A 15,940-nucleotide genomic window follows, 5' to 3' on the forward strand; every position below is an offset into this window, starting at 1 on the left:
TATTTCCAGTCTGTCCTACCTTGACCCTCACACACACACACACACACACACCCTATCATATATTGTATATATTCATGCTCATGTTGTGTGGGTTTCAGTCGCACAACTTCACTTTCACATTAGCTTTAGTTCTCTTAAAGGCCACTTGAGGGAAAGAACCTAGTGTAATTAAAGTATAAGAAGTGTGTGTGTGTGTGTGTGTGTGTGTGTGTGTGTGTGTGTGTGTGTGTGTGTGTGTGTGTGTGTGTGTGTGTGTGTGTGTGTGTGTGTGTGTGCGTGCATGCATGCATCATTCTAGTGTTCAGGACCTCTCCCTAGATCAGTGAAAAGGACAAAATTAACTAAAATTGAGACAAATCGGGTGTAGAGCAACTATTCTAAGTAAAGTATTTTTGTCTTTCCTGGAAGTTGAGGAAGAATGAGACAGTACAAAGAAGAGAGACTGGAAATAGGCTAGTGAGAGGCAGACAGACTGACAGCAAGAGCGTCAGAGAGAAAAAAAGAGTCAGGGACAGCTGAAATGCTTTGGCTGGTATCTTATCTTTTCAGGAGGAAACATGGTATATCTTGAACTGGTTTGTCAGTGGTTGTAAATGTTGGACCCCTGTCAACGGTGATATATGAACGCAGGTATGTGTGTGTGTGTGTGTGTGTTTGCGTGCTGTGAATCTATGTGATGGATGTGTGTGTTTGTCTGGTGGAGAAGCATGCATGAGGAAGCTATACATCAGGATTAACTGTGTACACCCACACACACAAAGGAACTGGTACTTCAGAGCACTGGGTGGGGATGATGCACTCACACACACACTATCACACACACAGACATGGCACCTTCCTGACTTGTGTAAAAACAAGTTCACGTCATCCTGAACTACAAGTTAGGAAAAAAACAAGAGATTTCAGCAACATCTCACTGTCTTCTTACGCAGATGAACTTTGTATGACGTGCAGCAGAGAAGAAGAAAAAGTAAATAAACACCCTAAATGATAATATTGACCATACGCAATTACAAATCATTGGTCTTTAAAGGTCATTAAAAGAAAGAACATCATCATACCACATAGAGTATAATAGATAGGCAAAGGATGTAAAATCATAAAGTTTCTTTAGCTTTATATATTACTAATTGCTGTGTGAGCTTTGTTTGAAATTGCCATAACAATTGTTTAAAGAATGTAATTGTATAAATGATCAACAGTATATTATCATACTCTCCAACATAGCTTCTTAGGGCAACATAGTGCAGATTGTGCAGTAGGCTTTGTTGTTGACCTCTGCAATATGGCACCATGCTGACTGGCACATGATCAGATGATATTGACTTTTCATTGATCTGTTCTTTAATTTATTGAATTCTAACTTGTCTTGACTAAAATATTATACTCTTGATGTCAGTCTCAGGTGGAAAAATCTCAACCAAACTGTAACTGTAAATGTATTCATGACATGTCAGGTAGAGATGAATCAATAATAACTATAAACTGGATTTCCCCCTCCTTTTCCTCACTTTTGTATTTCCAGTATTCCCCCCCTCTGTTGACCTGAGGAGGGCTGTGGACCGACCTGTGCTACCTCTGTGACAGTTATTGTTGTCAGCTGCTTCTTTTCACCTGCCAGTGATGAGCTTTACCAGGAGGACATAACTCATGGGAAGTTCAAACGACCCCCCCCAAGACCCCTTTCCACCCTGTTGGCACCCTGACCAACCAATAAGAGTAGCTTGTGCAGCGACAAGGACGTGATCTCTCACCAGCTTTCCACTGGAAATGACGACCCAACCCTAGCCCCCTCTTCTGAAGGATTGCACCTGGCTGAAGCAGTGACACAGCCACATGTGACTATTGAGTCACAACTCAATATGGCTTTGATGAGTGTGTGTGTGTGTGTGTGTGTGTGCCTGAGGAGGGAGTAGTCACAAGGTCAGCTTAGTGGTGACACTGTGCTGTTAATTGCCCTGTGTTTGTTGCCATGGAGACAAGTGTGAGCGGCATGGCCTGATAAAAAACAAAATACAAATTTAAGGAATAATCAAATGTGGGACAGTTTCTAAAGTCAAGATTTGTTGTTACTGATGCGTTACATCAACTGAAAGGACAAGATACAATTCAATTCACTCACTTTTTAATCAGAGTAGACATTGTTTCTACTGTATCTGCAATGGTCAATTTAAAATACCTCTCAATTTAAACAGATGTTTTTATACAGAACATCCTGCAGTGATAACAGAGTTACATAACTATAATTATCATTACTGAAAAAAAGGAATTCAAAATGGTGATTTAGATCCTGATAAAAACTTCTTAGAGAAAAAAAACAATGAATGACAGTTCATACCAGGTCAACTGTCTCTGTCACGTTTGCATCCTGTGACTGAAGGAGTGTTAAACTAAGTCCGAATCCTGTTGGCCATTCCTTGAACCTCTTCCTGACTAAATCAGAGGCCATGGACGAGGTGAACATCCTGTTAAAAAAGAAAAACATACATATACACAACATACAGATGTGTGGAGACGCTTTGCACTGACCAGCCCAATTTTCTGAATTCTATATATATGTTTACCCGAAGTTGTCATTTCTCAGTTATTCTGCTGTAGCTTCCCTAACCCTTAACACACAAGTCTGAACTTTGACCTTTAGAAAGACAAGAGTTATTGTTTGGAGACCAGGAAACATCCGATATATACCGCCTTTTAACCAATAATTAATTCAACTGAACCGCTAACACTGTTACAATGTTATTTCACACTTTCAAAATTTCAATCATAAACATTATATTAAACATAATATCTGCTGAAATGGGAAAGTTTCTGTATGCAGTATGTAACTAATACTCAAACATTTTAGTTAAGGTTTTGTGTCCAGCAGTTTGACCCCTAGGTGAACAATACTTCATGTTCATAGATTTAGAACATATGTTTGAATTAATTCTCAGTGTCTCAAAACAACACCCATGACTTTTTTTACTTGTTCACATGAGCTTAAATAAGAGGTATGAGCTACGTAACAGCTGGTATGAAGATATCTCTGAGACAGAAACAATATTTTACATTCTTGTTATACAGTTTGTTAACACAACATATTGCACTATTGTGATCTGATATTTCCTGTATGGGTTGGGTTTTCCATATGACAGACATAGCAGTTAACTTTCACAGCATTGTTCTGTGAGACATTTAGAAAAAATGACAGCTTTGATTGATTTCTTCTTGATTCTTTGACAAGTCATGGGACACAGAGGACATCCTACATTCTTACAAAGCAACTTTTCATACATCAAGTGCTGTGACTGGACTGTAATAACACAGTTCTATAATACAGTCTTAAAACACTCTTATCTTCCAGTTATGCCAGATTTGGTTATTTTCGCCTGTATTTCACGTGTGTGGAAGTACATGTGCACGATGTGTGTGGAAGTACATGGTGTACAGGAACCGTTTTCATCACTGTTATGTAATAGTTGTCTAAATGAGGAATTCTCTGATACATTATCAAGGAACATTATGTTTTTCAGGGAGAGCCGGCACCAGACTGACGCAACTGGAGATGGCGGATCTCATTTAGTCAGGCGTGGACAGGCATGACTATTATTCTTATTGACTGTTATTGAATACAGTACAGTACAGTTAGTTTCTTGTAACAATTGTAACTATTAACAATATTACATATTTTTTAAACATTTTGCGTTATTTTGAGGACCGTGTGGGGCCTCCCTCCTTGTTCACACACTATTGAGCCTTGTGACAAAATAGGGGCTCGTCCACACAATTTTCTTATTTGGCAGTTTTCTAACTTATTTGTATTCTGATGCCAATTAGTTTGTACTAGTACTCTTTTGTCACTTCTCTCTTACATTAGCCTGTAATAAAATGTTTGGGGGTTTTGCTTTTAAAGGATAAATTGAATTAGTCTCCAGTTCATCTATGCATTACTTTAGTTCAGTCTTTCTTTAAACTGCAAATCAACTAGTTTAAGTTTTTAGGATTATTGTTTTTGACTGAGGCCACTTCGTTAAGAACTGAGTCAGTCTGTAATTCTGTGTAAGATATTTGCAGTTATTTATAATTCCCATATGATATGTTATATTATAACTTAATTCATGTTTCACTGTGTTATACATGCTACTGATGCAAACATATGGAATCAACTTAACCCTGAAGTTATTGTCGTTTTCATTCATTTAATTTATTCAAATGTTTTTTCTCTGTGCAACACATAATAGCATTCCCTGTTCTCTTGAATGAGATTTCAATTTGTAGATACAGATTCACCTCTGAATCACTTCCCACCATCAATTCCTGCTGCATATGTGGTGTAACTCTCCTTTTATTGAGACATTTATAGTCTGATATATGCACATGTTGTGTTGTAATTGACTTAATTTGGTTTGTGGTTTGTTTGTTTTACAGCTTAACATTTTTTCCTGTAGGCAGGGTTGTTGTCCTGGAGAGCCAAAACACTCAATAAAAAACGGTGAGAACATTGACTGTACCTCTTGATAAATGAGTGTCTGTTATCTGAACCGGTCAAGTGCCAGGATGAGGAGAGGATGTGAAGAAGGAGGCGATGAATTTTGTTTGTTAAACATTTTTCCTCTTTAACAGACAGACAGGAAGTATTCTCAAAAAACACAAGGCTTAAATATATAAACACGCTGGTAATAAAATCACAGCATAGACATGAATGACAGCACTTTTGAAAATTATCAAATAAATATGCCGTTAAAAAAGGACCAAATTAACTTTAACTGCTTTTCCTAACCAGTTTATTCTTTGATTTTACCTTCCATTTTTAGCCTCTAAATATAAAACTGTGGATATCCTGTTTGATCCATCAATCTACAAACATCACAAATACAGATGCACAACCACAAATTATGATAAGACATAATACATGTCAATTAACCGTGTGAATGTTATAAACAGAAAGAATAGAAAACAGCAGAGTACACCACTCTACTTATCTTGACATGCCTCTGCTGCCACCCAGTGGACACTCAGTTAATATAAATTCTTACTTGTTTAAAGAGAATATATTGTTACAGTTGTACTTTCGGAGGGACACATTGGAATTTCTAAAATGGAATGGAATGTTTTTATATTTATATATCATTTATTTAGGGGAAACTCGTCAAGTTTTTGGTAATTAACAAGAAAACCACCTAAAATTCTGAAAACTACCTAGACACAAACTTCAATGTAAGTGAACACACAGACTACATTTTAAAAAGGCAATGCAAAAAACCCCAACTACCTTCAGCAACAAGAAACATCTTTAAGAAATATTTTATTCCATCCTCTGTCATCTTACTAAACAATGACCTTTTATTAGATTTCAGTGACTGTTTTCATGATGTTTATTTAAGATAAGTACTCACAGTCACTTAAAGACTTTATTATAACAAAATACTTTTTTAAACTTTGAACCTTCAAATACATCAAGAACCACTACCTCATTCCAATGTCATGTTCAAGTTAAATGGGACAACTGGTACGATAAAATGGACAGCAAACAATTCAGTCTAACTGAAGATCAATTTTATGTAAAAAAAAAAAAAAAAAAAAAAAAAGTTAAATCCATTCATCAGTTCAGTACAGTGGACAAACCTCATAAAAAATGTAAGAGACATTTACTTAAGTAAGCGGACACAGGTTATGTAAAAGACACTAAACCCCCCCTAGAAAAGAAAACGATAGCAAATAATTACATTAAATTATATATCACTTTATTACTTACTATTGATACTTTATTTGAATGAAAAATATGACACAAATATTACAGTATTGCTATTGTTTCCAAGAGTCAAACCATTTAAAGCTGACTTCATGCACATAGTCAAGGTTATCATTAAGATCATCGCAGATAACCTGAGTTGTGTAAAGAAATGAATCGAAGTGTGCGTGTATGTGAGATTGTTTCATAATCACCTTTTTACTGAGACATTCAGTACTTGCGGGTTACCAGTCAACAGGAAGAGATTTCATGGTTAAGCTAGACACAGAAATTCCCCAACACTTCCTTCTTTCATCAAGGACAACAAATAGATTGAGAAAGAAAAAAAAAATTGATTGATTTCCTTCTTTTTATATAGCGGATAATGATTTAGGTAGCAATCTTCTGAACAATAAACAAGAGTACAAAAGTTAGTGCAGTGTCTACTGTACTTCAATCATTACATATTTAAATACTACTGTAAGCTTATGCTGTGGTTATTGAATCCAGAAGAAACAGGAACAAAGAATGAAGTCTGACAACTTGTAGAAGCAAAAATGAGTCTACTGCTGTTCATTTTGTACTGCACATATTTTGTTAGGAAGTAAAAAATAAACAGAAAAAGGACTGCAAATTAATGTTCACAGATCCATTTTCAGTACAAAGCAGAGATCATTTTGAAACATTCTGTAGGTTAGGCAGCTTTATTGTTAATAAAACATTATTGGCTAAAAAAAAAAGAACAGAAAAAAGAAAAGTGCTTTTTGTCTATATATAAACACATTAATCACAAACTTTCCTTCATATAATATATTCAGCGAACGTTGATCTGCACAGAACAGATGCTGCAGTGTCTGAAAATGTGGGATTGCTTTGAATATAATTTAGCCCAGTTTACCCACAACATTCAAATAATGTAACATGTCATATCTTGTAGCAGTTTCATTCAAAGTGTCTCAACTAGAACAGATTAAGTGCTTCACCTGGAACTAACAGATACAACAAAACCAACACTACCTACAACTCCTACTACTAAACAAAGTTGTCAAGCAAACACGGATATGTGGTCAGATCTGCAAACACTATACATGGATAGTGAATAGTGTTTTGTTGGGTGGTGACAATGATGTTCCATTTCCTGGTTTTAAATTACCATTGTTTTCATGCTCTTTAAACAAACGTAAAGCGTAGTGTTAACATCCTGGCAGACCGCATCCTCATCACAAATAAAGTAAATATTTTACTACAAGATGACACTAATCTCTCAAAGGAACTTTAACTTCATATTAAACACAAATAAATACAGAATATGTTGATTCTTGCACAGCATCCCGAAGGATATTTTGCTCAAAATTAAGGCCAACATCTCTCTCTTGGTGCTGTAAGATCATTTCCTTCATAGATTACAGTGTGTGATTATATGATTAGTAATCAGACAAACCATAAATTGTTGATGATAAAGCAGTGACATTCAGAGGTGTAAAAGTAATCCTACTTCAGAGCTAAGTGCTTTTAAGACTTCAATTTAATCATACGTCAAACTGAATCATAATCAGTCATGACTTATCAATCATGTTACTTTCATGTTTATGGATAAGTGCAGACAAAGAGCATTTTTTGTCATGATGTGTTAAATGTCTTGATGAATATCATCTACTGATCGTCTGAGAGCACTAAACTCCATTTAGTCATAATATCATTCGACTCCCATGCTGTTTCCACCCTTCTCTGTGCCTCCTCCTCCTCCCCAGATGTTTGTCTGACAAACACATTTTCCAACCTCAACTCACCCTTCATCGCCTTCACCTCCTTCACCTCCTTCTCCTCCTCCTCACCTCCCATCAAGTCCTCTTTTCCTCTCTCTTTCTCCCAACCTTCCTCCCTGTTGAACGCCATCTCTGGCAAAACTAGTTTCCTAGTTTCAGGATCCCAGTTAATACAATTAGTTCCCTCCTCCTCCTCCTGTGCTGAAGCCTGTCTCAAAATGCCATAGTCATCTGACAAGAAATGTGATTGGTGGGTGTAGGAACTAGGAGTGGGTTTGATGTTTTGACAGGTACAATCACATAGAAGGGGTACGTTCTCACTGCCACTTCCTTCCCCTGCACCTTCATCTTTTTTCCTGTCTGTTCTTCCTTCCATCCCTCCCTCCCACTTTGTTGATAGGTTAAAAGGGATTTGGAAGAGGCCAGTTTGTGGGTTTTTGTTCGCATGTAAACTTGAATGCTCTCTATCCTCCCCCTCTCTGTCCACCTCTTCCTTGCTTGCTCCATGAAAAGGCCGTAACAATGCCTGAGTTTGGGTCTTGGGATTTATCTGAGACCATGCATGCGCCTGCACAAGTGTGCTCATCTCTGTCTGTGTGTGTGTCTGTGGGTGTATGTGTGTGTGGGTTGACACCTGCGGGGACTTTGTCTGAGAAGCGTAAACTCCAGCAGGACGATCATCCTCAATCTTACACTGTTTCTTCTCATAAGTGTCTCTCGCCACACATTTGTGACATTCACCTCTCAGATTATTCCCGTCATGCCTCCAGTCTCCTCCTTCCCCTTCTCCTCCCTCAGTGGTCTTAGGAGCTATGCCAACACCTCCGTATTCAACAGACAAATCATCCAAGAGTTCCTCAGGCTCTGGGGGTGTTTCAGACCTCTGGGGGGCATACATTGGTGGAGGACCTACATTACGTAACTGCCCCTTATTGAAGTACGAAGACTTCGATAAGTCGCCATCAAAGAATGCTGGTAGCTCATCTTTGATGACCGTGATGATGATGAGGTTGGTATTCTCAGGGGGGAAGGTCAGAGGGGGGGAATGAAATGAAGGTGGGTCCTGGAGGTTGGAGGGGAGGGTATGTGGTATGAAAATATTGATCATTAGCTTTTGAAACAGGTTTGATACATTAAATGGCTGAGATAAAATGCAAAAAACCCCAACCCTCAAAAATAATTTATTTAACACATAATAATTACACAAAAAAATTAATGAGTATGCCTTGTGTCTTATGTTTTGTGTATGTGAATGTATCTGTGTTTCATGTTTATTCATATTATCAGAGATTGTAAGCAAAACCAGACGATGGAAAGCATGAAATTAAAAAAAAGAAAGAACAAAAACTAAATAATAACCCCCTGAGTAACCATGTTGTTTTAGGATTTTGCTTGTATACTGTCCTACTAATCTTTACATAAATACCAGGTTCACTTTTATGAAGCTTTTCATAGTACTATCCTACTAGACTGAGCAATACTGGTGCAATGTTATTATTCTTTTCTTTATTGATGTCATTGGTCTTACTTTGGTTTTGTTTGTTTTGTATAAATGATGTAAGGTATGTATGTATGTATGTATGTATGTATGTATGTATGTATGTATGTATGTATGTATGTATGTATGTATGTATGTATGTATGTATGTATGTATGTATGTATGTATGTAAGTAAGTATGTTTGGGAAACATATTTTTTGATGCAGTAACGCAGAACCCAAGAGGAATTTCCCTAAGGTGACAATAATGTTAATCTTATCTCTTTTCTTGTGTTACTGACAGTACAAAGTGCATCGTGTGTGTGTGTGTGTGTGTGTGTGTGTGTGTGTGTGTGTGTGTGTGTGTGTGTGTGTGTGTGTGTGTGTATGTGTGTGTCTTTGCATTACCAAGGTAAATGGGCTCTTCTGTCCTTTCCCCGTCAAATAATGAAAGAGAACGTAGCCAACCACCAAAACCATACACAGGCACACAGATGACACAATAATACCCACAACCACCCTCTGCAGCTGGCCAATCATAGGATCTGGAGGGAGACAGGAGATGGAGTGTCACGCAGACACATACATGCAAGATGTATGTTTACAAATACACAAATACTGTATAGTGCACAAAATGATGCAGTTTTGACATATCATTAGTGCTCCAAATCAACTTCTGAATATTGTTATGTTTTGACCTGAGGTTAAATAACAGGTTAAATGCTTGAACCCCCTGGGCTTATGAGGCCATATCAGAAACCATTGTACAATGTCTGCATTGCATTGTTATTAAAATACAAACAGATTGATTGACACTTTAAGTAACCTAATAAATTCACAAACAATACCTCTCTGACACAAACTCTTCGAGTAATTCAATCCCTCTTTGGCCTCTGCATCATGTTCAGTCACATTCCTTTCATTCTGTCAGATAGGAAGCAAAAAAACCCCAACAAAAACAATGTGGTTGTACCTTGAGGTGTGGTTATGCAGTGCCACGCTGAGGATTGGCACTGAACAGGCATGGAGAGGAACCTCGTCTTTGCAGAGAAGCAGTACTCTGTATCGTAGTCCATGAAACGATGTTTGTACAGACTGGAGAACACTGAGAAATGGTTCTGCAAACACACGTGCAAACATATATAACAGGGTAGACCATAATAAGTCAAACTGTCACAAGTTTATAAGGGAGCTTCAGGTGTACACCCTGTCCGTGCCAGGAGGGTGGGACAAGCCATATATTTGCACTCACCATTTGGTGACGACGTGTATTGTGGATGGAGAGGTTGTAGCTCATATGGGGGTAGAGTGTTGCCATGGAAACCTCTGGGGTTTGGTTGTTGGGCAGATATCTCATTGGTCCCTTCAGAGTTATGATGGCGCTGTTCTCCTCAATTTCCACAGAGAAGAGCGGGGGCCCAAAACTAGCTATAGGGATAGACAAAAATGTTTTTTTGGTTGATTTTTAAAATAAATTTAAGTAAAAATGCAAATAAGTCAACAAAATTAACCATCAACCAAACCAAAAGAGTGGTGTACTTAAAGACTACAGTTAAGGACATCTCGACTGTCTGTCTTTGGTCCTGTCTTCCCGTGTGTCTCCAGCTCACATTTTTGGACAGAATGTCACTTGAACTTACTGTCTGACTTTGGATCAAATCTCCGTGTTGTAACCCATTTGGACAATATTCTTCTCCCCACAGCACGAACCCTAGCATGGTACCCCTGCTCCTGATCCCACATCTCACTGGTCAGATCACACCAGTGCCGCACTATTTCTGTACAGTGTCGCACAGCCCTCCAGTGCACTCGTCTTCCTCTGCTGCCTTCAACACTGTCCCCATAGCTGAAAAAGACAGAGTAAACACACATAGATTAGAGGATGACATAGTGGAAGACGTAATCCCAAAAAACCTGTTGTTCAATTCCCCCTCAGGCAAAAAACCTCAGGTTGAGGCTTCAGAAAGGCTGTTTGTTATTGCAGATGTAATTTCAGTAGTATTTTGTGTGTTTTGTCTGTTGTCCTATTTCCTCTTTGCTTTGTTTTAAATTCCTTTGAGACTAGTGACCTATGTAAATACTGTACATGAATGTCAACATTAACCAGGTAAAGTGGTGACAAATGACAAATGAACCAATAAGGAAATAACTTCACTTATTTGCAACTTCAAATTAATAACTTTGTCTCTGGGGACACTTCTGTTAAATTCAATATTCATTCATGTTTCATTTTAACTCTAAAATCTTTGCTTACATGGCATACTGCACAGTGAAGAGTGTGTCATCTGGTGTGCCATTTCCTGGGAACCATTGCAGCAAGTTCCTCAGATTCACCGAAGAGAAGGTGGCATTGATGGGGCTGGGAGGAGATGAAGAGACTGAAAAAAGGTGGAAAGGTTGAGCTTGTAAAAGATAGTTGTGAAGGAATCTTCTGAGTTATTAAGCTATAACTTAGCCATTAGCTATTAATTTATTCACAGGAGGATTTATATGGCCTTATGCCTGTCATACATTTCAAATTCTGGTTGTGCAATGCAAGATTACCTTTACAATCCAGGCAGCTAGGTGGCCGACCCTTGAACTTCCTCTAACATTGACCATAAAGTTACTTGTTAATGTCTCACATGTAAACTGAAAGCTTCTGCTGTTGCCACTGTTTCTCAGACTTTGGCCAAATCCACAATTTGGGGATTTTAGACTAATATTATGCATCACTACTAGTTTTTGTTCATAAAAAATATGTTCACTTGTGGAAAAGCCTTCAATACATCAGACAATGATTAAACTTGAAGCACTGCATGGGCTAATTGATACAAGTTTCACGCTATTGATCTGGTTTCAGCTTACAGGCCACTGAACTTGAAGACATGGTAAATTAAATTTGAACTTGAAATAGAGCTCCACACATTCCTCATGTTAATGGCTAATTAAAGGCCAATGAACAATTTCTGACTCATACCTTAAACAAGCTGTGACACACTGACACACATAAGCATAATAAGTGAGAAATCCCGAACAATATGCTTAGTAACAATTTGCATAATGCTTCTAATACAGGTTGTAATAATGAAGCAGTTTGTATTATAAGTAGAGCTACAACCATATGGACTAGCATTAGTTGATTAATTGATTAGCTGCCAACTACTCAATCAATCTCCAACTATTTTCGATAATTGATTCATTAGTTGGGGTCTTTTTTCACCCAATACAATTTCTCTTATTCCAGCTTCTCAAATGTGAATATTTTCTGGTTTCTTAGGTCGTCTATGATAGTAAACTGAATATCTTCGGGTTGCAGACTGTTGTGAACAAAACAAGATATTTGAAGATGCCACTTTTGGCTTTCAGAAACAATGATTGACATTTTTCATCATTTTCTGATATTTACGGACCAAATAACAAATAGACTTATCAAGTTAATAAATGTCAGATTAATCAATAATTCAAATAATTGTTGAATGCAGCCCTAATTATAGGCCCACTTTATTTGCAGTCCCATCATAAAGCTAACAAGGCAAACAGAGATCCAGTGAGATTCATTTTGATTACATGAATCTGCAGCACATTGCACTTGCTATTTCTGATTATTCCTTCTATTTCTACCACACAGATACACGAAAACACAAACAGCTGACCAAGGGCATTAAAACTAACCCTAATGTTTATTGTGCCCTGAAGTCACATGAATACGCCTATAATATAATAAATAAAAATAAGAAAAACAGCATTTATACTCTTAATGTTAGTTAAATGCAACCATACCTGTACAGTACAGAGCCTGAAGAATCAGAAAAATGAAAACTGTCCACATCTCTGCATGGAAGGCTCATGTTTTCCCGAGAAAGACAAACATGTTCAACCTCTGACCGCTTCTCAGCTCTTCCACTCCAGCTGTGGACTGTCACACGACACAGCGCTGATCTGATTCTCCACACGAATATACAATTACACACGAAAACACATGCTCAAAGGAGCAAATGAAATTGTGGAGATTAAAGTTGGCAATGTATGAGTGACAGCCAGCCGGTAAACTCGCTATGATTTATAACAAAAGCAAAAGGAGCACTATGCGACAGGTTTCCGTGAAGGAGGAAGGAATGTGACCTCACCTGTTTGTGAACATTACAGGTGCCTCCTCGGTGTGTGTGTGTGTGTGTGTGTGTGTGTGTGTGTGTGTGTGTGTGTGTGTGTGTGTGTGTGTGTGTGTGTGTGTGTGTGTGTGTGTGCGTGTGTGTGTGTGTGTTTGTGCGGGGAGGGGAAACACCACACACAAAGAGCAACAATACACAGTTTAGCAGGGGAAGTTCTAGTAAACGTGGCAATACCACAGTGTAGAAATACTTATTTTTACTTTACAACCTAATAGTTTGATTGCAGCATGTCTTGCAGTGTATTACATGTTATGTACATAAAATCTTAATCTGCAACAGCTGCCTGATAAATAGGCTAGTGCAGTAAAAGTTCAATAATTTTCTCTGAAATGTTAGTGGTGTGTAATAACGGTATAAAGTTGGAAATGCTCAAATTAAGAACAAATGCATTGAAATTTGATTATTTAACGTATTAAATTAACATTATAAGTCTAGCTCGTTTGCAATTGAGACATGAAACCTAAAGGAACATTAACGTTGACTTGTGTTAATTTTGCGACCTGTTTCAAGAGGCAGGTGTACTGAGGTACTGTATCTGGATATGCTAACATTGCTGCGTAAAAACTGGAACAGTGGGTTTGCACCTGTGTACCAATTTTCATGATGATACAAGTTCAATAAAGCCATCAAAAAGCCAAACGTATTTTCATGGCGAGGAATTGATGGTCGCCGCGTCGCCACACGGACGCCATTACTCGTAGCTTCACAGTGTTCATAATGTAGCTTCACCAACTGGTTCTGAATGAAGTTGATGGGATAAAGTATGTAATTTTAATGAATCTTAGTTAACTTCCTGTTACCAGCGGGGGGCACTATGAGTTACGTGGGAAGTTAATATATCGGGACGTTCAGGGCGGAGCCATCATCATGTCCAGCAAGTTTGAAGCTGATTGGATGAAGTATGTGGGCGTGAGAGCCACTCGTATGTACATGGCGAGCACGCCAAAGTTAGTTGAGCCCTGGCAGACACGCCCTTTGACCTACGGATGCGCAGAGCACAACTTAAGCTCAGCTAGGTCTGGAGATGTTGCGTACCTAATTTGAACTTGATCAGGCGAACGCTGTGGGAGGAGTTAATTTTAGGCGGGAAAAATCAAAACCAAAATGGCCAACTTCCTGTTGAGTTGAGGTCATGAGGTCAAGAGGCTTTTTTTGCATATGTGGGTATAATACATATGTGTACCGAATTTTGTGAGCATAGGACAAAGTTAGCAAAATTCCCTATGGGCATTTTTGGACTTTGTAGGGGGCGCTATTCCGCCATTCTGCGTCGACCATGTGCGACCACCCAAAAATATTGAATTTCGGATGAGGTCGGACGTCCGTGCAAAAGTATAAGCATTTTCGCATTTGGGAAAGGGGCGAAATTGGGGCACGAAATGTCGGAAGAATAATAATAATAACTAGAAAATTCCAGGGAAATTTTGAGTGCCACGGGACTGCTGCCGGAACGAGTACACGATTTATTTCCAGTGTTCAAAAGTCACCCTGATCAAAACAAATAACAAACTGTCATGAAATTATTAAGTAAATCTTATCATTAAGAGAGTAGATTTCATTATAATTTTTTATGACTGGAAATCTGCTTGGAAATTGACTGGGAATAAATCATGTACTCATCCCGGTTCAAAAGTCACCCTGCATATTTAGTTTTGAGTATTAAGTACATCTTACTAGTCAGTATCAGGTGTAATGTACTTCATTCTCAACTTAACATCCCTGAAAATATTAAGTAAATGTTCATCATATTTAAGCATAAATAATATTTTTTTAAAGTCCCTGTAAAGTAAGAATAAATATGTGTTCTGAGTTTGACATACCACAAAAAAGTGTGTTGTTAAGCACCCTGCCAAATGTGAATGATTAAAAAAATCGCCAAATATGTGAAATCAGGCTTCAAAGTTGTGTAAAAATCAGCCTCTGGTCTCTGCTCCCAAATGCTGTGGGTGTTCCCGTCGAGTTCGCTGAAGCCCCGCCCACTAACCAGTGTCACCTGTCAATCAAAGTCACCACCTCTGTGGGCGTTCCCACCGAGTCTGCGGAAGCCCCCCCCCCCCTACAGAGTGTCACCTGTCAATCAAAGTCACCACCTCTACCCTAAACATTGATGCTATTGCTGAGAGACAGGAATCAGCCAATCACAGAAAAGTAGGTCAGTTTCCGCCCAGCAACAGGCTGTCAAGGACAGCAGAGGTTCTATGGTTGCTACGGTGATTTGAGAATCTGCTTGGAAAAAATTCTCAAAATGCCTCAGAATTTGGCTTCTGACAAGGTCCCGAACAATTGCAAACTGTGAGAAAACCGTAACTCCTGCCCAAAAACCAAAAACACTGTGAGAGACACAGAAGCCGGCAGATTCTGACAGTGTTTATTTTATTCAGATACTCCTTAAAATGAGCGCGTAATCTCAGTGCAAAAACAGAGTGAGATTATTTTGAAAAAAAACAGACGATTACATTACAGTCAATGGGGAGCAAGACAGGTATTGCCGCCGGTCTCGACCTCCCCGTTTAAATTTTGTGCAGACCCCGCCTGTCAACGTAACTTCGTAACACTCCCCTCTGCAGTATTACTGCTGAGGGGAGTGCCTCGGAGCGTAGCACCCGTGGCACTAATAATAAACATTACAATTTCAATAGGGCATTCGCCAGGCGACTTGCAGTCGTCGCTCGGGCCCTAATAAACATTACAATTTCAATAGGGCTTTCGCCAGGCGACTTGCAGTCGCAGCTCGGGCCCTAATAACCCAGACCAGAACAAGTGATTCCATTACTTCCCTCTAGTGACATCTGGTGGACAACATGCTCCACTGTCATTGTGTCCAGTTCATTAG

The 15,940-nt window shown here is 38.6% G+C and overlaps 1 protein-coding gene across 1 annotated transcript; it reads right to left on the minus strand.

Moving 5' to 3' along the window:
• Positions 1-7,366: 7,366 nt before the first annotated feature.
• il20ra (interleukin 20 receptor, alpha) lies at positions 7,367-12,977 on the minus strand. The gene is made up of 8 exons (XM_062437797.1): positions 12,719-12,977; positions 11,211-11,334; positions 10,597-10,802; positions 10,209-10,384; positions 9,930-10,074; positions 9,365-9,501; positions 8,114-8,542; positions 7,367-8,029 (listed from the first exon to the last, which is right to left on the minus strand). Exons 1-8 carry the CDS (start codon positions 12,765-12,767, stop codon positions 7,367-7,369), a joined length of 1,929 nt encoding a protein of 642 aa, XP_062293781.1. The 5' UTR covers positions 12,768-12,977.
• Positions 12,978-15,940: the final 2,963 nt, after the last annotated feature.

The sequence above is a fragment of the Scomber scombrus genome, chromosome 17 (genome assembly GCF_963691925.1).
Source record: "Scomber scombrus chromosome 17, fScoSco1.1, whole genome shotgun sequence".
Lineage (NCBI taxonomy): Eukaryota > Metazoa > Chordata > Actinopteri > Scombriformes > Scombridae > Scomber > Scomber scombrus.

Bases quoted from the DNA above. Each gene is read 5' to 3' on its own strand.
- il20ra (XM_062437797.1), bottom strand. From the start codon at position 12,767: ATGTGGACAGTTTTCATTTTTCTGATTCTTCAGGCTCTGTACTGTACA. The intron at 11,335-12,718 runs GTATGGTTGCAT...ACCTTTTTTCAG, and splicing joins TCAGGCTCTGTACTGTACAG to TCTCTTCATCTCCTCCCAGC. The intron at 9,502-9,929 runs GTACAACCACAT...GTCTCCCTCCAG, and splicing joins CTGCATAACCACACCTCAAG to ATCCTATGATTGGCCAGCTG.